Raw genomic sequence first — 23,508 nt, forward strand, 5'->3', positions numbered from 1 at the left:
TGTGTGCACAACGTCAACCCCGACCACCTCCCCTCGACTCCAACAAGTGCCTAAATGTTTGCTACCGCCAAATGAAATATTTAGTTTGAGTGTCACGAAACTGGTGTCTATGTATAAGATCCCTACTGTGCTGACAACTCCAATATATATTTAGTTATTATGCTTGATATTTGTGAATAAGTGATTAAAAATCACAGTCTGTTGTGTAAATTGCCTAAAACCTACCCGACAGGTTAGTAACAAAAAGAAAAAAAAGACCTCTGTATTATTATATTTTGAACTAAAGCTTTTAATTAACATCCTGGACATTCTTTGTTGCATCAAGTCACATTTCTTCCTCTCTGCACCCATGGTTAGTACCTGTTGTGTGGAAATCTAATACTCCATAACAGGTACCACAGGGGATTATTTTTATTTTTCCAACTGACTTTGAATACACTAATCATTACAAACTATTCCCTGCATTTAAGAGAAACAATAAGATTATTGTGATCCCTCAGTGCTTTGTTTCAGTAATGGCAGTCACCTCCTTTCTTCTCTCTCTGCTGGTTCCACCCTGGCTGGAATGAGCCTTTCAAAACAAGGCAAGAAATATTAACAAATTTGCTGAATGAAATCCAGTCCATCAATCTCAACAAATATCAGATTTTTGTATCCACAACGGAATTGCTCTGAGAAACTCAGCGGCGTTAATCTCTCTGATGATCTTTTCCGCCCTGACAAGGTTCAGCATCGACAAATTGGAATTCAAAATTGATGCTGAAGGAGTGGAAAAGTCATGCTGATGAAGAATATGCCACTGGCGCCATGAGATGGAAGTAGGCCCTGCCAGAGGGAGTGTTAATGATGAAAACCTTGCTCAGGATTGAGTACTGCTTTTCACTGGATCAGAGATAACACTGGCACATTGTGTAGTAAGGCACAATTTAGTGTAACAGCATGTTCTGTGGGAGAATGTAAAACTCTTCTGCTCTTCTGCCAAGTAACTCCTCAACCAGCCTGTTCACCTTTTCGGTGTTTCAAAGTATTTTACGTTCTCTGTCAAATGTGTCAGGCTTTCCTCACAAAGGGGGTTGTGTGCTGTGCAGAGTATAATTAGACATTTAACCCACAGGAGACTTTCAAAGCTTTCCGAGTCATTCTCCATATAACCCGATTAGAGGAGCCCGAGAAGAGGATTGTGCTGTTTAAATCAAAGACGAAGAGGGAGATTAAAGGGTGTCAGAAATGTACCAAAACTGTCGTGATTTAGCAAGAGATTAGATATTATTTGCTTTGTAGCTGCCATGGTGCGTCCCACAACTCATATTTCTACTTATCATGGCCAATTAGGTACGTAATCAATAAAATCTCACCCAGTGTTTGGTTGAAAGCTGGTGGAAAATGTTGGATTTGGGAAGAGAAAACTTGAAATATCCACTGATGTCAAGAATTAATGTCTGCGTCTAGAGATAGAAACAACACGGGTGTGTAACGTTGTTCTTGCATACTGACAGTGTGTTCAGGTGATGTAGATCATTCAGATGAGTGATACTTTAAGAAACAGAGCAAACAGAAATGGCAACCATCTGTGGGTTGCAGCTTTTCTCTATTTTAAATCACTGCACAGTAAATTGAATATCTTTGGGGTTTAGACTCTTGGTCGAACAACACAACACTGAAGGCGTTAAATTGGGCTCTGAGAGCTTGTAATAGGAATTTCTCACTCTTTTATGACTTCTCTGAAATAATCCTTCGTTGCAGCCTTGGTTGGGAGGTCGATAACTGAGTGGAAATAATAGGTGGTACCACTGGCCCATTCTGCTTTAATGCTCATTACATCATAAGTATACAAGTACTTAAAGCTTTTTGGGTTGCTTTGGTTCATTACACACTTCTTCAAATTTTATGAGCGATAAAACCATAAAGTTCTTCGACTTGTTTTCATTGTTGCACCAGGTATTTTTTTTTTTTTTTTTTTTTTTTAATGAATTTACTTTTATGCTTTAAGTAACTTCATGGCTTGTTTTGGCCAAATGTGCTGTATATATGAAAAATAATAAAAACAATAAACTGCTCAAACGCTGGTCTCTTCTGGTTATTCATGTCTCTTTTGGCAATGCAGTAGCTGCTGACCATTACTAGAAGCAGGTGCTTAGGCCAGCTGTTAGCAGATTGCTGTGGAAATGTGATGAAGCATGATGAATGACTCTAAGTGATTCAAACAGTGTGGTTTCAGACTGCATAATGTTACCCACAGCGCTAAGAGTTAGATCGTGAGAGAAGTTCATGCAAAACTTTGGAACAATTTAATTTTGTTCTGAAGTAACAGTGGTTGATTAATTGTAATACTGTCAGAGTTTTGCTGTCGTGACACACTTGTTGAAACTATATCAGGCTTTTTTTGGCATTTGTTCTTGGTTAGAACGATGGAACGATTAGAAAAAAATGGAAAAAAAACTCTGCTGCCCACAGCACATATTTCCCAAAGCCACCAAATTTAATGGAAGGGTTTAAATTCACTTCAACTACTGTGCCTCCTAAAAATTAAACATCCAGATGGAGGAACTATAACAAGCAATTTAAGGTTTCAGCCAAGAACACCTGGACAACACAATGGAAAAAAAAAGATTCAAAGAGTCATTTTCCTCCCAGATCTCATGCTCATTTTTAAGCTTAAAGCTCGAGTTACAAACTGCACACGCGTGTGCTTGAATGACTATACCGCATGCCTAATTGTTCTCTTTTGTGCATCTATCAGGCACTATAACCGCTTTTATATTCACATTTCTTGAGGCCACACACGTTCGTGTATCCATTTGGGTAAGACAACAAAATGAAGTTGACAGCAGGGATGCACAGCCATAAACATTTAATCCTTGTGCAGTGAAATTTGAGTTTCAAAGTGTGTCAGCATAGACCACTTCCATAATGTTTTAAACATGTCCTGTGCACTGAGAAGACAACCTCAGCCAGAGAAGAAGAGTGGAGGAGGCACAGAAAGAGAAAGATTGAGTAAAATATGTTTTTGTTATTCCTTTCATGTCTAATCAGTGAGGCTGTCTGTCTATACTGAAGCACTTTAGAGTGGCTGCAGGACTGACAAGCTGGGCTGTGTTATTAATAGCTACTGTATGTGCTAGTTTTACAAATGCAACATTAAGCAGCTATCCTCACAGCTCATCCAAGTTTCATCAATAAGTGAGCGATAGGCTGCAGCTTTACACATGTGGTCTGGTGGATGCATATGGAAATCTTCCTCAATAGACTTTAGAACCTACGACTGATTCAGTACTCTCACCAGGCTGAAGAACACCAAGCGCATATTCATGTTGATGCAGTCAAGGCGCTCTGCATCTGTACGTTCATGGCAGCTGTCCAATTAGCAGTAGTAAGCCTGTGCACACACCGCTTCAAATGACACTACAATTAAAAGATAGGAAGATTTACTCCCATCACAAATTCAGCTGGCCTGGTGAAAGATGCAGAGAGATGAACTTATAAGTAACTACATGGTAATTTGAGACATCAGGTAATTTACCACCTGCCCCACAGCTTCATATCAGATGTAGGAAACATTACGGGAGCTGCAGAGAGGCTGCAATGAATCCAATTTCTGTATTTGATGCAACCGGTGCAGAGTTTTTGCTTCACAACAGACAGCTGGTTAAGTTTCATTTGACTTTCATGATTTATTTAGCATCAACAAACCACCTCCGAATCACATATTAGCTAACAGCAGTTTGATCGTCAGTCTGAATTGATTGAAAACAAAGATGAGCTGCGTAGCATTCAGCTGACCAGCCAGGACATGACGGGATAAACAGTTCTTTGGGTGTTTTTGTGCCTGTCACGGTGATCCTTCTTTGTTCTTCCATTTAATGAGGTGTTTTGAGCACAATCCAGCCTCAGAGAGTGTCAGAATTGTAACTACCTCATTTGCATGACAGGTGTAGCTAATTTAGCAACAGCGTTGCACGTGCAAAGTGGTTTGTGCCCTTCTCAGTCAAGGAGTGCAGTTTCTTATGTCGTTATGATTAAGGCTGAATGGACGACCAGTGTTCTTACTGCACTGTTCAGAGTGGGAGAGGTTAGGCAGAAGAGGGGGTTGAGAGACGTCAGTGACTGGAAAGAGGCAAAGACTCAACACACATCACAGTCTGATGTAGATGATGTTCATTCTTTACTCTAATGATGTTGAATGCTTAAGCTCTCTCTTGACTATGGCAAGAATCTTACAATAATCTTTCATCCTCTTAAGAAACGAAAAACTTTGCCTCAGAGAGTTCCTAAGATAGATCTCCATTCATATGATGTGAGATTATCCACCACAACTTTTGCAAAGGAGAGAAACTGAAAGATTTTCAGGCAAGTTGATGAAAAGAAGGAAATGGGAAATGAAGGAGCCACGAGGGTCCTTAGCTCACCTTCAGTATGATGTAAGCTGACTCACCACAAGCAAAGAGATGAAAAAAAAAAAAAAAGCATTAAATAAAGCGTGATGGAAAGTCTTATGAGTGTAATCTGTATAGCAAAATGCTTTTCTTTCATTTTTGATCTTTGGTCTTTTGTCATATTTCAAGGTATTTAGCTCCAATTTGAGTCAGTGAAGAGTGGGGTCGTCTCTGAAAGGCTACAACAGTAAGAGCACAGTGCTCAGTAGTGAGGGCCAGCCAATTGTGCCAATGTAAACTCCTCTTTTCTGAATGCTGACAGGACTGTTGATCATAGATGTCATTCACTTGACTCTCAGCGATACGTTTGCTGCTCATTAGACGTGCTGCAGAACTGTTGAGGAGCGGTACAAAGCAAAGGGTCACCCCTTACCATCTTACATTACTCTGAGACAAAACAGCGCAGGTAATTTACCATCGCAGGCACCGTAAATCAATGGTTCCCAATTGTTTTTGTCTGATATAATGCAACAGAACTGGTTTTACACATGCATGTTATTCATATCAATTATATGACGTGAATATTGTAGCAGTCATTTTTCATGCAGTTGAAGTGTCAGTGTTTAAGTCGGTTTGGTCGAGGCTGAACAATTCAACCACTTATCAATTACTTTCAGCTATTTTTTCAACCATCTATCCATTACATTTAGCTAACTATTGATTTATCTGTTACTTCAAGCTAATTATTTGTCCATTTATCCATTACTCTTAGCCATGTTAACCATTTATCCACCACATTTCACTTTTTTCAGCATTTAGCCAATATTTTAGCTTTTTCAACTTTGCTAGTTATTTTCCCCACTTATCCATTACCTTTAATTATTTCTTTATTAATCCATTAGTTTGCCATATTTCAACAATGATCCACTATTGGCTAATCATGTTTCAGTCATTTATGCACTACCTTTAGCCATTTAACCACCACTTTCAGCCTTCATTTCACCATTCAGCCAATATTTTAGCTATTTAATCTGAGGTCTTTTAGCTAACTGTTTAGACTTCTGTGCTCAATACCCTGCCCATGCTTTACTGCTGGGCTGTTATGTGCTGTATTTGACTCGCTTTAACACTCTGTTTGTGCGTTAGAGTAACTGTGTTGTACTTCCTATGGGGACATAATGTTTACCTTTGATTTCCTGTTGTTTCTCTTGGTGAATCCACTTTCATTGTTATTGCATGAATTTATTTTTACAATACCTGAGGTTTTACTCTTGTTTATGAAATCTCATAGTTTTATGAATAGTAATCACTATCACTGATTACACAGCTATTCAAATCAGCATTAAGTCCTTAATAATGTCACCGAGTGTTTGACCATGTTTCACATATACAATGCTGTTTGGCCACCAACCCTTAAATATGTACTCTCAGCACACACCAGCTGCTAAGTGCATTCTGAAGTACATGCCAATAGCTCAGAATGAATTACCACATAATGACAACAATAGCTACATACAGTCTCTGATGAATAACCTAGCTGCGAGTTTCAAGGCTATTTTCATGCTGTATGGAACTAAATAAAAAAACAAAGTTGCCTGTTCAATAAGAAAGAACATATCCAGTAATCAAAAGCAGTATGGTGTGCTTTGAAAAATGATCAGCAGTAACGTTAAGACCATGTTTTGTAAGGTTAAAACATGGTAACGTGATGGTTAGCATAATTAAGTAAACTGTATGTTTTAGGGTCTTTTCTTTATACAGTTAACATATGAAATCATGTAAATCCTAAATATAAAGAGACCATTGTACAGATTTTAAAGCAACACATGTACAAACGTATAGTTCTGTGTTGGGTTTTTAATTTGTTCCATCAACACTCGTTGCTCACACTTGGATTTGGACTTGAGTATTTGAGTCTTAGTTGAGATTTACTTGATGGTGATTCAGAGTTGATTCACCCCTGCTGTAACAGAAGGGTGCACACAGCACAAAAAACACACATGGGGACGCAATATAACTTACTTTAATTCACTCTCATGCTGTCGAAAGCGTAATGAACTCTCAAGCAGTGTGCGCTTGGTTTTTCTGTGGTAGAAAGCAGAGCAGTTCATTAGCCTTATCTCTGTTAAATTTGCCCATCATGGAACAGCATGGGGAAATCAAGCCTGGAATCCGTCTGAGTTGGGCTTGGCAGGATTTGGTTGTTCATTAATTACATTTTGTAATGAATATTTTCTGTTGAACATGATTATTACACTGGTGGGATAATGGCTGTTTATTTCATGGCAACACAAAAATATCCATCCCGGTCCTTTCCTAATGTCATCGGGTGGAACATTTAATCAAGCTTTCAAGGCTCTGAAAATAAGTTTTCTTTCTCCTTGAAACATAGAGGCCCAGGGAATATCTATTAGGCTGTTAATAGATTGCAAACTCACGGTCTGAGTCACATCTCAATCTTTCCAACTTTCTCTCACTCTGCTCTCGTCCACTCTGGCTCGTCGGTGTGTACAGCGGGTCATAGCATGCATGGCTGTGGCCGGCTCTGTGGAGGGTGAAGGGCAATAATTTATTCATCAAAACCAAGATGGTTTGAAGTCAGACCAGTGAGGGCATCACAACATGAGGAGGTGTAGACGCACGTGTCTCTTGGAGCGGGATAAACAAATGTCATACAGGCATGCACAGGGAGACAGATAACACTGATATTCAAAAGCGGTGATCTTAATGGTGTGTATTAATTTCGGTGGCTGGAAAAAAGCCTGCAGAATATCTCAATGGTGTGAAAAGTACTTGGGCCCGAGCTGCAGCCATTATTAGATGTTGCCCAGCGTTTTTGTGATGAGCCTGTGAAAAGTCATCCAGGCATCAAGGGAGGGAAGGGAAAGAAAAAAGTGTGAGATGATGGAGTGCAGAGAAGGGAAAGTAGGTAGAAAAGGTGACAAGAACTGAAAACAGTGATTCATTTATGTTAGTCACAATATACTTATACATATACTTCCATTACAGCTCTTTTATTATGCTTTGTTTGGCTAATATTCATTGGAGTGTTTAATTGCTTTGTGTCGCATTTATGGCAGATCTTATGTTTAATAAGCCTTGAAAATGTTAACTATATAATAGGATAATGAATGCATTAATTGAAGTAAATGAGTAGTGATGACCTGATTTGCTTGATTAATTCAATCCTTTGTTTACTGCTAGAGCTCTGATTTGTAGTTTTTGGGGGGGTAACATTTTCCTTTTCATGTGTAGAAATCATTATTTGCCACATTAATTAAGTGTTTAATTGTGCACCAATGCCACCATCAGTTTTTTTTTTTCCCTTAATAGTGACCCTAAAAGAATGATACCAACACCTGGCAGAATGTAAAAATGAAAATAATGATCATAGAAGAAGTGTGTAAGACAAACAGTGTGCAGCTAAAACCAAACAAGATCTGAGGCTGCACAGTTTTTACATCACTCAATTTTACATTCAGGTTTAATGGAACATGTTGCAAAGAAAGAGGAGCACAAGCACAACATCCCAAACCAAAAATTCTCATGAAATAACAAGAAAGTGTTGCAGCTCTTATTTCAGGACCTTTAAGGTTTGCTGCCGAGGCAGAATAGTGTCAAACTTAGAATCCGTGCATGCCAAGATCGCTCGTATCAATATTTCCTCTTTCTTTTTTTTCCCTATAAAGTGCCCATGCAGCGATGAAAAGCCAGCATGTCAGGTGCCTTCACTGTCAGGAGGAGCTGTGGGGGAAGTGCCTGGTCAAGCTGGGAAACAATATATTCATAAACAAAAGAGAGATGTTAAGGATGCTCAGTTGTGCTGACGGGAAAAGTCAGCAATGTAATATTGGTGCAGCTGCATTTTCACTCTGCAAAGGCAGACTGTGGATCTGCAGGTGGATTTCAGCAGCAAAATGAACTTGAAAGAGTCAATAGAGCCAGTGAAGTCTTTACTTCCAGAACACCAGTCTGCCATCTCATTCTTTTATTCGTTAAAGCGTGAAAAAACATGGTTTTGTTTTTTGTTCCGACACGCCGCACATGTCGCGCTGTCGGTGTGTGTCTGTGGTGAGCACTCGCTCAAAGTGTTTGTAAACATCTGGAAATTTGTATGAATGGTGGTGAAATATTGATGGATTATGAATCTCACTTTGTTTTATGTTTTGCTGCCGTGATTGTTGTGGCACTGCTGCTGGTTTGCGCAGCCTGAAATCTCTGTTTGTGGAGTTTTTCATTAGTTGATTTTTTTTTTTCTGCTTAATATTTCCAAGTTGAGGTTGTTGGTGTGAGAAAGCTGATTTTCTGTTACTTAGCTTAATCCTTTTCAGGGTCACGGGGCATTAACCTGTCCCAGCATACGAGACTGGGAGAGATCATGCACAGAATAACTGTCTAGACTAATACTCACATTAATACCTGTGAACAATTTAAAATCTCCAACCCACCTGACCTCAATGTGTTTTAGACATAGGAGGAAAATATAACATACAAGCACAGGAAAATGTGCAAATCACCGCTGTTTACCAGCTGCAGCCCAGTTTCATTAAAGTTTCATCTGACCTGATCTAGTCCACAATGTAGATGATTTGGTTCATATAGCATAGCACTCTGCAGGGCGCAGAATCTCTTGCAGTGATAGATTGGGTGCTTTGCCGGTGCGGTGCAGTGCTAATGCAAGCCATGACAGAAGTGTGCCTCTCATAGGTGAGCGACCCAGCTCCAGGCGGTAGGAGCACAGCCTGGAGGTGATGCAGGGCAGCATGAGGTCTGCCGCAAAGTGCCAGAGCTGCTTGTGCTCTGCTGATGATGCCGACATGGCTCACCAGGAGACTGATCCGTGAGCCAAGCTCCTCCCCGCCGTGGCGAGAAAAAACCCCGGGGGGCAGGCCCAGAGTCTAGCAGCTCTGTGAATCAACAGAGATATTTTTAACACCATACTGTCCAGATAAATTAGGGCTTCCTATAGGTTTTATACCTAATTTCAGTTGGTGACATGTTAATTGTGGTGCTGTTATCTCCCCGCAGTCTTTAATTAGCTGGCTGGACAGAGTTTTCCAGGTTTAGAGTGTAACAGCCGGCTCTGGAGCTTTGGCTCTCCATATCGAGGAGTACTCATCATGTCTCCATCTCTCTGCCTCTCACCAGGGAGCAGCATTACAGATACCTTGCTTTGATGGTACAATAACAAAGTGCATCTTGGGATATCATTTGCCCAAACAGGTCACGACTGGCTCCACCGTAGAACCACGAGAAGGCCTCATACTGATCCCTGTTGAACACAGCCAACCAGCCAATGACGATAATTAGATAGTTTTTTATAACTTTCTGAATTTTTGACGCACTTCCAAATGAAAAATAAAAGATCCATTAAAAACAAAGACAACCTTTGCCTTGATGAATAGTAAGCTGGTGGAGGCACTGCTGCGATTACGGAACATACTGACAGATTAGACAGGTGAAGGTGAAGGCAGATGTTCATCCTCGCGTCATTCACAGTGTGAAATGGTCGTAGTTTTCTCAGGTTTAGGTACCACAGCTGCTTGGTTAGGTTTAGGAAAACTCACTGTTACGTATGTGACGTCACCTGACTTCCTAATTTGCTCCCGTCATAATTAATACAGCCACTAGAGTTCACATCTAACAATAAACATGAACATGGGTCATAACAACATACTTGCAAAGTCAACTTATACCGTCAGTTTACCCCTGAGGACGGATTCGTTTGTTCTTTGAAATTTGAAAATGTGTGGTGATTATAATTCAAATTCAAAGAGTAATTGAGCAACTTGAATCCAACTTTCACTCTTCATATGAATTGTAGCTCTGAATATAAACTACTCACAGTTCACATTTGATAACCACTATTATTTTACACCAAGGCCAGGAACACTATTGACTGCAAGCAGTTTTCAGCTGACGCACATCAAATATGTACGTTCTGCCTCTTTGCCAGTTTAACAGATTGAAGAGAATTTGTTCCTCTGCCGAAGCTTTTGAGGCAAGGTCAGACGAACTTACAAACAAGTTTCCAACAAGGGATTACTTTGGTACAACGAACTGATTGTGGAGGAGGGAAGTCTAGAGAAAGTCTAATGCAGCCAGAGAGTCAAATAAAAATCATTCATGTGTATTTATCTGTAGTTTTCACCTTTGTCAGATCAAATCATCTATAATATTGAAATACTGGCATATTTTGCCCTCTATCGAAAACAAGGATATTTTCAGCTCCACTTTCTTTGTGAAACAAAACCTTGAAGGGCGTTTTAGATTTGCAAAGGTTCTCCACAGTCCATAAAAGCCCAGTGAAGGCATATTTTCAACATACAGAAACTGAAGAATTGCATTCAGGGCGAGAATTTGGTTGGAAATGCATTATTAGTGGAGTTATTTATAGGCTTAAATGTGCCTGTGGCTGAATCTAATCTATATGAGGAAAAATAAGGCAACAACTATTTGGATCCCAAGTCCAACTTCACCTGCAGTGAAACATTTTCTAAATAAAGAATTAACAAGAGACAGTTGAGATATACCACAAAGTTATTGGACACGTTTTCTTGGCTTTCACGCTAATGTAAAAACAGGAAATGCACAAGGACCATGCTATTACAGGATAAGTATACTACCAGTAATAACTGCATAATATGGCCCCTGACCCGCTAAGCACACATGTCATTACTGTGCCGAGGACATTAGGCTCATGTCCTGAGTTGATTCTGTTTTTTACATTTCATTTAGGAAGGGATTAGGCACTGGTTTCTCAATTCTGTATTCAGCATTATTCAAATATGAGGCCAGTGCACCTCATGCAAAGTATTTACAGCCTAAAATGCATCATAATTAGCCTGCATTATCCTACTATTATCTGTCTCTACAATGAGAAAACGCACACCTCAGTCTCAGTGCTCTTTCCTCCACACCCACCGAGTCTCTTACCCTCTGCATTTCTAGGCCTTACACACCTGGAAGACAACCTATGATTTATGCAGGCTGCACACACACACACACACACACACACACACACACACACTGCTAGTGTCCAAAATACAATGCTGCACCTACTGGAATTTTACTGTTCGTGCTTAGTGTACACTTTCACATGTTGTGCCACTATTACAAAAGAGATACAGCTTGGAAATACAAAGTCAATACAAAGTTTCATCCTCTGACCCGGAAAACATGCTTGATGTACACACATTTCATCATTTTCTGAATATACATTTTGCCTTCAGACATAAATATTGTAAATAGGTCCAAGGCAGCCAATTTCCTGCTGAAGTCTTTGCAGTACAACCCAAGCTCCAATCTCTTATGATGCCCCTTGATAATAGGTTGCACTGCTTGCTATTATCAAAGATCACACAGGAAATATACTTGCATTGAAGTAGTTTCCTGGCAACGCAATTTCCAGAAAAATGGTCTTTCTACGTGCCATGTCTGTCAATGTTGCACAGGAAAGACAGACACGTGTCAAACCAGTTTGTCAAGGCAACCCAGCGCTCCTTCGTGTATTCGCTTCATCCAAAGCAACGGACAGTCCGGCGGAGGAGATCGGTCCGTCATCGAGGATCGAAAAAAGCTGGAAAAAAGTACCTTTCTAATTCATTTGATTATAAAAACTGGAGTACGTGTCGGGGAATAGTAAAAAATTGCAGTATTCTGCCTTGCTTTTGCAGACAAGTTTAAAAATCGCTATATTTTCTGTACTGCACCGCCTCACGCGTCACGTTTCGAGACACCCCGGATGACATAAACATACGCACCCCACTCCCCGCTCTACGTTACGGATATGACGTAAACGCGCTGCAATTCAAACTTCAGGAAACGAAAGCGTTTGGTTAGAAAACGGTCTTGTTGTCACGAACAGACTCGTTTGAGGGGATATCTCCACCTTGTTTTGTCCGTAAGTGTAAAATGTTTTGTCTTTATTTGTTAGTTATCTTTGTTTTCGTAGTATATAGTATCCAAATGGACAGCCTTCAATTAAGACGATGTAACGTTAGTTTATTAAAAGCTTAGCTAAACAGGTGCGAGGGTGGATGCAACGTTCAAAAACAGCTTTATTAGCGACATGTATTTTTAATAGATATTTATTTTGATTTAGTGTTCAATTAAACAATGATGGTACTAAATAAATAAACTAATACTGATAAACTAAATAAACATAAAATCGTAGAGACCAATGTGTTTATTTTTTTCATTAATGACATAATATTATATATATGTTGATATTCAGTAACAAGGCTGTATGCTAACAGTTTTGTATATATTTTGGCATGTTTCATAAGGCTTGAGAGCTGTTCATTTTACCCTCAATTTGATCATTTATTGTCAAAATGATTACAGCCAAATTGAAACCCACAGTCTGTGAATGCCTTCTTTCCCCACAGACGCCCAGTGTTACTTCCTCAACACTGACAAAGCGGCCATGACATCTAAAGGTGCTAAAGAGACCCTCGTCACCAGGCTGGGTTTCAAATCCAGCAGCTCTACCTCAAAAGCTGAGGCGGAGCTGGAGAAAGTGAGGAAGGAGAACGCTCACCTGAGGAAAAAGATTGATGAACTGGCCAAACGGCACATCAAACCACCCGATTCAGACAAAAGCAAGCTGCTGGAGGTGAGGGCAGCCTTTGTTTGGTTGTGTTCAGGGATTTCAGGGTTAACCACAGTACCTCCTGCATGTCTGTCTTTTGCCTGTTTATTTTTTTGTATTTGAATGTGCGTATGGCATCTTCTGCTGATTTATTTCAGAGGATTCTTTCCCTCGAGACGCTGCGAGAGAGAAACAATCAGCAGCTGCTTGTTAAAGAGCAGGAACTAGAAACACTGAGACAGCAGCTGACAGCTAGAGGAGGAGAGGTATGAACACATGACACGTCTCTGCACAAATCAAGCTAGAAGTCCTCTGTAAACACGTACACATAAAAAAAAAGAAAAACAACAGATTTGGACACGCTGAAGCTGCAGTTTTCTGTCCAGCATGTGAAGATATACCTACAGCTGTGTCCTTTTTGAGAGTGCTCCTCAACTCGTGAACATTTGTTGCACTTTTTGGCATTGTATTGGTGGCATATGCATTTCAGACAACTGTCAGAGGAGGAAAAAAAAAACAAAAAAAACAACGATGCTAGAATTTCTCTGAGCTGCCACAAACACAGTTGGGGGGAAATAGCTTCTATCCCATTTTGACAGCAGCTCAGCTAAGTGACGTTTAGACAGCCAGCAAAAGCTGCATACTAACACATGGTGTGTATGCTGTTCACTTGATATTTATAAACCAGCTATCTCTCACGTTAGTGGGTCTCTGTGTGCATTAGCATTCATGCCCTTTTGCTGTTTATGGTGCTGCTGGAGAAATGGATGCTATCTATTTGAGGTTCTTATCCTTGTGAAATCGCTTTTTCTATTGTTGCAGAAATCGTTTTCTAATTTCGGCTAGTGATAGCGGCACCGGGCTAAAACTTGGAAATGGCACGCTGGTAAATGGAACATCAGCTATTTGACATTGTGACTGCGTAATTCGATTTAATCACACTTGCCTCTTCCTCATTAACTTTCATCAACAAAAGAGCTAAAACCGGAGCTGCTCGGTGGGCATTGCCAGCCAGCCATGTAATGTCATCTGTGTGAGGCAGACAATTGCTCTGAGAGGAGCAAATATCCTCAGCAAACTGTCTGTGCATAAACAAAGGTTAAAAAAAATAAATAAATTAACCACAGTGGCGTTGGTTCCTTTTCATATTGCCGTGCATTTCAGGTGGTAGCATCGCTGCAGGCCCAACTGGAGCAGCGGAGGAGGGAGGCTGAGCAGAGGGACGTCTTGTTCCAGAACTTGTCACAGGAGACGGAGAACCTGAAAAACCAGCTGGGCACTGTTTCGACCCGCTGCCAGTCCCTGGAAACACAGGCAGTGGTAGGTGGACCAGCGTACAGCCTCTATGCTGCTCTCATTAGTCAGGAAAGTTGGCACTGCTGTGAAAGTTTGTCCCCTCTTCCACACAACCAATTATGTGATCGGGGGTCTTGTCATGATGTCGCTGGCTTTAAAATGTGTCAGACTAACTGCTGTAGCTGGTGCGGGTCAGTATTAATGATGTGACTTTGATGATTACAGTGCTTATTCAGCAACCTATGTTTGTTAATTGATGACTGGCCCTGGGATATTATTAATAATGTTACCTCTGGCTGTAACAAAAATGTGGAGAAATGGGGGGGAAAAAATGTAGATGTGAATTAGATTTCACAGGACAAAGTTACATCTTTGTAGTCAGAAATCACTGATGAACAAAGTTAGTTGAGTTTTTTTTTCCTCTGACAGCATATTCTTCCCTCCTGGCCCATGATTAAATCCTGCAACAGCTTTGTGTCCTCAGCCTCCTCTTCTGATATCCTCCATCTCCGAGCTTTTCTTTTTCCTTATCTGTAGCGCTGATGCAGTAGACATGTTTTTGATGAATTCTAAGATTTTTGAAAAAACAAATTCCATTTTAGTGTTTCATTGACCTCAGCTCCAGTCACGCTAAAGTCTAACAGAAATGTGCTTTAAGGGAAAAGCGAATGTATAACTTCCTGAACATTGGGTGTGGCAGTTTCTTCTGCTCGTCGTTTGCACCTGTAGCCAGTGCACCTAAGATTTATATCCTCCATTTCAAGAGGTTTAAATTGCATTTCAGCTCTGAGACTCCATTGCATGAAAGGAGACTGGTTTGGAAGTGCAGATGCAGTTATTCCTCTGTCCACTCGGTGGCACTGTGTGACCTCTGATCGTTTTCCTCAGTACTTTCTCACTTTACTGTCATGACAGGTGCGAGTAATGCATGGCTCAGAAGAAAATGTGGTAAATGTAAAGACAGACATCACTTTCAGTAATTTTCTGAAAGATAATATATCATCTTTGTCCAAGACACACTTGTATAATTAACATCATTTTCACAGTTATCGGTGCAAGCCTTGCCGTTGGTGAATCCGTGGTTCCCATTCAGTTCCCTCACAATTGTAGACTCTCATTCCCGACCAAAAGGCAGCACTGATTCCCGGTCAGCCCTTTGATGATTTGAGCACAGCAGGCCCTCGCTACACCCTTAGAGAGCGGTCATCAGGATTCTCCTCGGCTCCTGGAGAGGTTTAGGTGGCAAAATCACAAGTAAGGGCTTCAGCAGTTCAAATGGCTGAAGACTCAGAGGGCTTTCTGGGACCCAGAGTGAAGCCCGGCTCAAAGCAATTCAAACTCTGTCCCAAGAAGAAGACAAGCCCTTCTAATTTTGCTGATTTTCACCCAGTTTTTTTCCAGGAGCTCCGCCTCAGTGTAACGGCTCCTGCTTTTCTTCTATCTCAATCAATCTTCTAAAGCAGGTAGCATGAAGGCATCTCCCTTCATCAGCCGACATAAAGCATAAAACATGACTTTTTAATCTGATGAAGACGTGTTTCATGTAAAAATCTTAGTTGCTGCACCTTATTAAAGGCTCTTATTATGTTATTATAAGAAACATTTGCGGCAAATGAGTGTAATTATGTAATTAATGTTGCTAAATAACAAAAACAGTCTTAGGAAAAATGTAGGTGCTGAAGTTACGTTGTGGTTTCAGTCGTGGCTGCAGGCTGAGAGCAGGGTTCATACAAAGTCTTCAGTTTGAAAAATGCCTAATTTTAATAATTATGCCGTCAAGGGTAAGAAATACCCACAATACTACCCAATCACTCATGTAAAGCAAAGATCTTTTAATATTTAAAATGAGCCCTTCAGGAATACAGATACAGGTTTTTGTTGTTGTTGTTGTTGTTGTTGTTTTTTTTTTTAAGTTTGCTTGTATTTGTTCCTCATAAAGGTCACCACAAAGCTGGAAATACCGTCTTTGAATCTTAATGCTCTCAGGTTGTTTGCATAAATCCTGCTTTGGTTGTAAAGTCACTACTTTTTAGACTCAAGGTTGGAAAGTGTATAAGTACACAAATGAATAGGAATACTCGATATTTGTATGCATACAGTAACAGTGACAGACGCTGACTTCAGGTGCCACTGCAAGTGGATTTCCTCACCTGCATGTCTTAAAGGAAATTTTCCAGGAATGCTCTCCACTTTCAAAGCCCTTGGCTGAGCTCCTCTCGTATTACTTGAAATAATCTGACCAACAGACCCCTGACTTACCCTTTGCCCGGCTCCTGCCTTCACAAAAGCCATTAGCAGGCTTAGCTTATGGGACATACGTTTAAGTCCATCTGGAAAAGTTGACAAGCTCATGATGCCTGTCTGGTAGTGGAGAAGCTCACTAGGCCTTAGCGCAGAGATGATCATTTCCATGTCTGCTGCTCTGCTTAGACGCAGGATGGGATCAGACACGTAGACCTCAGGGTGAGGTCACAGAGTTATGAGATGACTGACTGTCTTCTCAGGATGGATGTCGAGGAACTGGCCTGAGTGATGGTGGCCTGGGTCCTGTGGCCATGTCTCTGAAGAAGCAGCATGTCGATGTCCTGAACTGCATTGTAGATAACAGTCATCTTTAAAGTCCACAGCACTGTGTGTAGAATAATCATGTACAGAAACAAAAGAGGCACAGTGGCAGACAGCAGAGCATAGATTTTTCATTATTAGGACTTGCTAATTCAATCCAGTTTGTTTAATTTAGAGACCAGTGTGACTGAAAATAAGGCTTCATTCTGTGACCGCTAGATCAGACAGAAGTGTTGATTCCAACAGCGCTGGGATTATTTCAAAAAGAAATGTTTTTCTCTCGACAGAATGGACAAGCACCTCCTGCAGACTTGGCTTTGGTTCAAGATCAGCTGAGAGACGTGAGTCCAGTCAGTGATTTACTGTGTGTGTTTCTGCGTGCCTGTTTTGTAATTTCAGTGCATGCTTTCTTATCCGCCTTATATTTGAAGCTTTTCATTCCATCACACTCCAGCTCAGCGCCGGGGGAATGCAATCATTCCATGAAGTTCATCAATTAATCTTTCCAAAATATCTAGGACCCTTTTTTGTGTCAATATCAAAAGGTACTATCAGCAAAGGACACGCTGAGTGTTACTTTTTTGGATAGAACAAAACATTTTTCTTTTTCCCCTTGAGTGTCCAGCCCAAATGTCCAAATGCATGGAGAACAGTTTGTCAGTGTAGGACTTGTGCATCTCACCACCAGGCTCTTGAGAAGAACCAGCAGTGGCTGAGCTACGACCAGCAGAGAGAGGCCTACGTCCAGTCCGTCCTCGCCCGCACGATGGAGCTGGAGCAGCAGCTGGCCCAGGCGAAGCAGCAACAAACCAAACAGGAGGCCACTTCGGATGGTGAGAAGTACACGAAGTGTTAAAGTAATTCAAATGAACTCAGCAAACGCTTAAGTTTGTGCTCTGAAACATACGGCACTGAATGTGGAAAGTGGAATATAGGGAAGGCTATGCAGTTTGATTCAGATATTAGTATTTTAGTCACAACATTAAGCACTGAAAAGGCAACAGCCTTTGAGCTAGAAAAGGAGATGAGAAGATTAGAAAGGTAATAATCCTGGAATTAAAAATATTAACAGCAGCAGCAGCGCTGAGGACTGCTCGGCTTTGATAATTAAATGGTGAAACCTTCCATGAATCTTCTACACAGACAATGCTTAGTACCAGAAATGTAACATTTTAATTGCGATGAACTTCTTAGATTAGCTTCTTAATTTGCTTACTGACACGTCTTATCTCAGCCCCTGCCAGCTCAGCAGCTCCAGAAAAGGATGTTCAGCTGAAGAGCCACTATGAGCAGTTGATGTTGGGGTTACAGAAAGATCTGGAGAGCCAGAAAGATCAAGTCACCAGAGCCCAGCAGGAGCTCGGTGTGCAGAGGGAACAGGTAAATGCTACAGGCTTTCAGTTAATTACTATTTGATCACTGAGAGGGAGTTAATTTCCAGGTGTAAGGATTCCTGTTCCTGTCTAATAAATAAAAAAGACTGACTCCCTAATTAATTTTTCTATTCTGCTTGTTGCTTCTGGCTCATATTCCTGAGACACCTTGCAGTCTCCTTATCAAACTATGGACAAATTAATTGACGTTCACTCCGTTCAAACGTTTGTATTACTGCTGCATGCAACCGGACCAGCCCTGTTGAATTCGTCTTGTCCTTGGATTCAGGCATCTTTCTAATTAATTTGCAGGACTCGATCAGAGAAACGAACAGACAAAAAGCACACAGCGTTCTGAAATTTAACTTTTCTTTTTCTCCGCAGTCCTCCAGCGCTCAGGCTGAGGTCACCAGGCTCCAGGAGGAACTGTCAGCGCTGCGGAGGAGCTATGAGGACAAGTGCGGCGAGCTGTCGTCCTTTCTGAGGAAGTACAAAGAGAGGAGCAGAGAGCTAGAGGAGGCCAAGATACAGCTGCAGGCCGAGCGACTCAGCAACAGGTACAGCAAGTCTGCTCCTGTTGGAGAAATCGAACAGAGGTTGCTCTCAGATCAACTCGGGTTAACTTTAAATGTGACTGGTGCAGAGAAACACAGGCGTGTGTTTGGATAAGGCCAGACTGCAGATTGATTGGGACACAACTCCAAAATATAACAAACTGTTTCACTGACCTTGGTTGATGAACCCCTTTAAATGAATCTGCTCGCAATAACCGCGGGTAATCTGTTCCAGACTAGTGTTTTTCCACTGTGCGATGTAACTAAACAGGATTATTCTGAATGTTTCTGTGGATTACATCCAGACATGATGTGTGCGAGGAGAGGAAGGCATCGTCTGAGCGGGCAGACAGGATGAGGGTGGAGCTGGAGGGCATGGACATCAGGTTGGAGGAGGAGAGGAAGAGATCTGCTGACCTTCTACAGCAGGTAACACTCGCATTCGCCGCCATGTTTCCTGCACTTCCCTGAAAGTTTTACCAAAGACTCACGATGCACGAACACATATCTGACAATGTTTGAATAAGAATCTCATTCCAGGATTAATTGCAGAATGTTGTATTACTGTTAATTTGGCCTTGACAGGTAAATATGCTGCAGAAGTCTCTCCTGAGCCAAAATGAAGAGCAGAGGAGAATCGCCGCTCTGGAGCAACAGGTAACACCATGAATGTGTTTTAATGAGAAACGGTCGAGCCCTTCAAGTTAAACCAAGACAACATCTGTATCATCCCAACCTGCAGCGCCGTCTTTTTGCTTTGTGTGAAATGAGGGTTCAAAGCAAACACTGAGATAAAAATGACACACAAGAAATGTTCACCGCCCAGTTATGAGCCTAAAATCTGTCACCTCAGTCCTGTTGCGTAGTATGTAGCACATAGAGATGTAACTGTTCTGGTTTCTTAAAAGCAGTGAAATCCATACTGATCCCAGTTGTGCATTTTAAGTACAGTGAGTTCTTGGCTCGCTGCTTCTCATATAAATTTCTCCCCCGCCTAAGATCCAGCTCTCTGCCAAGGACTTTGAGAATGAAAAGATTGATCGTCAGAGCATGCAGCACCAGTTACATAAGGTGCTGAAGGAGCTCCGCAAGGCCCGAGATCAGATTGCTAAACTGGAGTCTGCTGTGAGTGTTACTGCACATCATAACCGCGTGGTCACCGTAACTCTTACATACATTCAGTAGTAATTAATGGTTTTACCGTAATGCCAAATCTGAAAAGTTTCTGTGCATCAAAGAGGAATATTGTGTGTTTCAGAAACCGCCAAATGCCCGTTTCTCAGAGCCCAGCTCCTACAACAGCCTGGAGTTTGAGCGCCTTACTATCAATGACCCTCACGGTCCCACATCTCCCTCGAAAGTCGCCAACCTCCTGGATGAGAGTTTCCTGGAGTGCCCAAAGTGCCGGGCTCCCTATCCCACCAGCCGCCACAGGGAGCTCCTGGCACACATCGACTACTGCTTTGCCTGAGCTAGAGGAGGGTGTGGATCAGTGGTTTTCAGCCTGGGTGTCAGAGACCCCTCTGAACCCGAGCAGGCAGCAAGATGGCAAAAAATGTATTTTTCAAATAGTAAAGGGAGGGGAAATATTGGCCATATTGATAAGCAGTGTGTGATCCTGGGTATCAAGCAAACACCGCGTCCTTGTAATGGGTCACACACCAAAAAGGGTGGGAACCACTGGCCTCGATCCCATCCTTTGCAGAAACCCCCTGCAGCGTAGTTAAAACACCTGCGTGGCGTGGAAGGAACACCTGACAGCCACAGCCAGGCGGCTTTAGTACATTCGCCATGTTCGACTTTGAAAAACAACACTGATTCCACAAGCACAGCATCAACGGTGAGCGAGAGATATTTTTAAACTCGTTTGGAAGACTACCAACCAGCCCTCTGTTTTAATTTCCAAAAGCTGATGAAAGCTGCAAATTGGCTGAGACCTCATGCAAGGTGATTAGTTTGAAATACTACTCCTGCTGTCATAATGATCACTGGATGCAAATATATGATACGTTCAATAAGCATGAAAGTTTGTGCGGTTTCCACAAACATCGTTTAATCACCACAACAGGCTGCAGTGAATCGTCGTTTTGGCTTCGCTCCAAGACGTATTCAAATAGTTCCTTTTGCCTCAGAGTGGATTAAGATCCAGACAGCTAGACTGTCTTAGTTCTCAGTAAATACACAAGTTGAATTTTTATTTTTTTTTTATATATATAAATGGGAATCAAGGGACATTCTTATAATGCTGCAGATTTCGTGTCTAAATCACCTGAAAACTATTTGAAAGTCTTTCATATTGAACGAGTTTGATTCTTTTCCGGCGTACCATCAGGCCAAAGCTGTCACACTCCCTCCGTATGTTTATTTCTGCTGTCCTCCTGCTCCTTTTTGTAGCACAGTTGTGTTTTTCTTGTTGTGAAGCTCTTTATTTTTGTGTGCCTTAGATGAAATTATTTATTCTTGGGTTGTTTTTCTTGTACAAGTGAGCTACTGTTGTTTTAATGAAAGCTTTTATTTTCCTTCGGTAAATGTAACCAATGATAAATATGTATTACTGTACATTTATAATGGCCATTGTCGCGTCATCATGGGAGGTACCTCCTTATTGTGTTCTGTATGAATGTTTACAACCTTTCCTCATGTGTTCCACACTGTTGCTCCACTCCTCGTTTCAGTGGTTAGTACCTTTTTGTGTAACATTTTCCTCAGCAGGTGTAATATTGAAGGTATATTGACATTGCTCTTACCTCCAAGCAACAGTGGTCATTTGCTGTTTTGGCAGTATTGAGGTGAAGGACAAATTAGTCGGGAAAAATATTTCTATGCTCCAGGTTCTTTGTGTTCTCCACCACAATCATAGTCAGTGGTGATTTTAGACAAAACGTCTCCTGCCATGTTTTTACCTATTACATTCCCAGTGTTTGTGTTCCATTACAAAGTGTGGCAGTGTTTCTCTGTCTGGTGTGTTGCAAACATGCGACTGTAACCATGACCAAGATCTTCCTCTAACCACATAGCTTGATTTGCCTAAACTCAACCAGACCTTACACACTTCCTCCTGGAGCTTAATTGGTCACATGGTGCCAGGTTGTCCGTGTATTCGTCCCTGTTCGAGTGAAGCTCGCTCCCATCTCCACCTTGACTTTTCGAGCCTGCGGCCCTGTGAGGCTGGAATGAGATTGCATGACTTAATTCCTTGTACTAAACTATTTAAGGCAGGGGATTAGTGAAGGTCCTCGTGGCAGGGGAAAGGGGTTAAGGTGCCTGCAGCCTTGGCAATGTGGCAATGACAAGATAGACTTAAGACAGATAGACACTGCTACAGGTGCTGTTCAATGAATTAGAATAATTTGAAATGGTGCACTCATTACATTTTTGGAATGCATTTTTGTGCAGAAAGCAAATCAGGTGTTCACCGCACCTGTCCTACTCGTTAGAGTAATCACAGAACTCTTCACCTGTAAAAAATTAGCTCAGCTGAGCTTTCCAAAAGGCCCATTTAGGCTGTTTGACTGCGACACTGTTGTTTCATTGAATTAGAATAATGGAGAAACCATGTCATTGAATTAGAATAATTTTTATTATAATTACTGTACAATTATCACTTTCTCAGTATTTTGTGGCTGCCCCCTTGGCTTGTATGACTGCCTGAAGTCTCCGCGGCATCGATGTGACCAGCTTGTTGCAAGTTTCTGCACTCACAGCTTCCCAGGCAGTGGCGATGTTCTGCTTCAGTTGGTCCAGCGTAGTCGGCTTTCTGTCGCGAATTTTCCGCTTGACGATGGCCCAAACGTTCTCAATGACATTGAGGTCAGGCGAATTGGCTGGCCATGCCAAAACTTGAAGCTGTTTTTTAGCGAACCAATCTTTGGTCGACTTTGCCGCATGAGCTGGTGCAAGATCCTGTTGAAATATGAAGTCTTCTTCGCCAAACTGTTCCTCAACAGTCGGAATCAGGAACGTTTCCAGAACATCTTGATATACGGCAGCATTGACAGTCTTCTTGAGGAAGCAGAGTTTCCCTACACCCCGAGCGGACATGCATCCCCAGACCATAACGCTCTGGGGAAACTTGACGGATCTTTTTAGGCACTCGTGGTTGTAGGTTTCGCCACCACGACGCCAGACACGAGGACCTTGGTCACCGAAGGAGATGCAGAAGCGTGACTCGTCACTGAAGACCACTTTCTGCCAGTCTTCAGCAGTCCACTCGCGGTGTTCTTTGGCCCACTTCAGCCGTTTCTCCATTTGTTTCTTGTTCAGCATCGGTTTTACTGCTGGAACGCGAGATTTGAAGCCGAGTTCGCGCAGACGACGGTAAGTGGTTGATCTGGAGACGTCAGCACCGGTCTGCTTGTTCCACAAGTTGGTGAGCTCGGAAGTGGACTTGAACCGGTTGCTGACTGCGATCTTTCTCAGCTGCTTGTTGTCGCGCGCAGATGTTTTTCGGACGGCGGAACAGTTGGTGCGCTTGCTGCAGTTTTTCTTGAGAGCTTTGCAGACAGAAGACTGGCTGATGCCGAGCTGCTTAGCAATTTTAGTTTGGGTCAGGCCTTGTTGGCGAAGGGCTTGAATTTGAGCCACTATTCCGGTTGAGAGGTCGCGCTGCTTACCCATGATTGATTTTACAACTTAGAAATTCTACTTAACCCTGACTTTATACTGCACAGTGAACACTTTTCACAGAAAACAAAAATTTGAGCATTTATTCTAATTCAATGAAACAGTTTCTCCATTATTCTAATTCAATGAAA

At 41.7% G+C, this 23,508-nt stretch overlaps 2 protein-coding genes across 2 annotated transcripts in view; both read left to right on the forward strand.

The window, feature by feature from the left end:
* Positions 1 to 12,225: 12,225 nt before the first annotated feature.
* pde6c (phosphodiesterase 6C, cGMP-specific, cone, alpha prime) overlaps positions 12,226 to 23,508 on the forward strand; it is a 30,424-nt gene continuing 19,141 nt past the window's right edge. Inside the window, exons 1-10 of the mRNA XM_076759751.1 lie at positions 12,226 to 12,276; positions 12,764 to 12,990; positions 13,125 to 13,232; positions 14,131 to 14,286; positions 17,115 to 17,168; positions 17,516 to 17,660; positions 18,062 to 18,207; positions 18,585 to 18,757; positions 19,060 to 19,183; positions 19,340 to 19,411. Of these exons, the coding sequence (XP_076615866.1) occupies positions 12,802 to 12,990; positions 13,125 to 13,232; positions 14,131 to 14,286; positions 17,115 to 17,168; positions 17,516 to 17,660; positions 18,062 to 18,207; positions 18,585 to 18,757; positions 19,060 to 19,183; positions 19,340 to 19,411 (1,167 nt within the window). The 5' untranslated portion in view covers positions 12,226 to 12,276; positions 12,764 to 12,801. The remainder of the gene's footprint in view (positions 12,277 to 12,763; positions 12,991 to 13,124; positions 13,233 to 14,130; positions 14,287 to 17,114; positions 17,169 to 17,515; positions 17,661 to 18,061; positions 18,208 to 18,584; positions 18,758 to 19,059; positions 19,184 to 19,339; positions 19,412 to 23,508) is intronic.
* Positions 19,427 to 22,064, forward strand: cep55l (centrosomal protein 55 like). The gene is made up of 2 exons (XM_076759754.1): positions 19,427 to 19,879; positions 20,013 to 22,064. Exons 1-2 carry the CDS (start codon positions 19,805 to 19,807, stop codon positions 20,223 to 20,225), a joined length of 288 nt encoding a protein of 95 aa, XP_076615869.1. The 5' UTR covers positions 19,427 to 19,804; the 3' UTR covers positions 20,226 to 22,064.

This window comes from Chaetodon auriga, chromosome 20 (genome assembly GCF_051107435.1).
Source record: "Chaetodon auriga isolate fChaAug3 chromosome 20, fChaAug3.hap1, whole genome shotgun sequence".
NCBI classification, from domain to species: Eukaryota; Metazoa; Chordata; class Actinopteri; order Chaetodontiformes; family Chaetodontidae; genus Chaetodon; species Chaetodon auriga.

What these genes read in the sequence shown, in the direction of transcription:
- cep55l (XM_076759754.1), top strand. Translation starts at nt 19,805, where the DNA reads ATGCAGCACCAGTTACATAAGGTGCTGAAGGAGCTCCGCAAGGCCCGA. An exon ending in TTGCTAAACTGGAGTCTGCT is followed by an intron (nt 19,880 to 20,012) that starts GTGAGTGTTACT and finishes TGTGTGTTTCAG; the next exon opens with AAACCGCCAAATGCCCGTTT.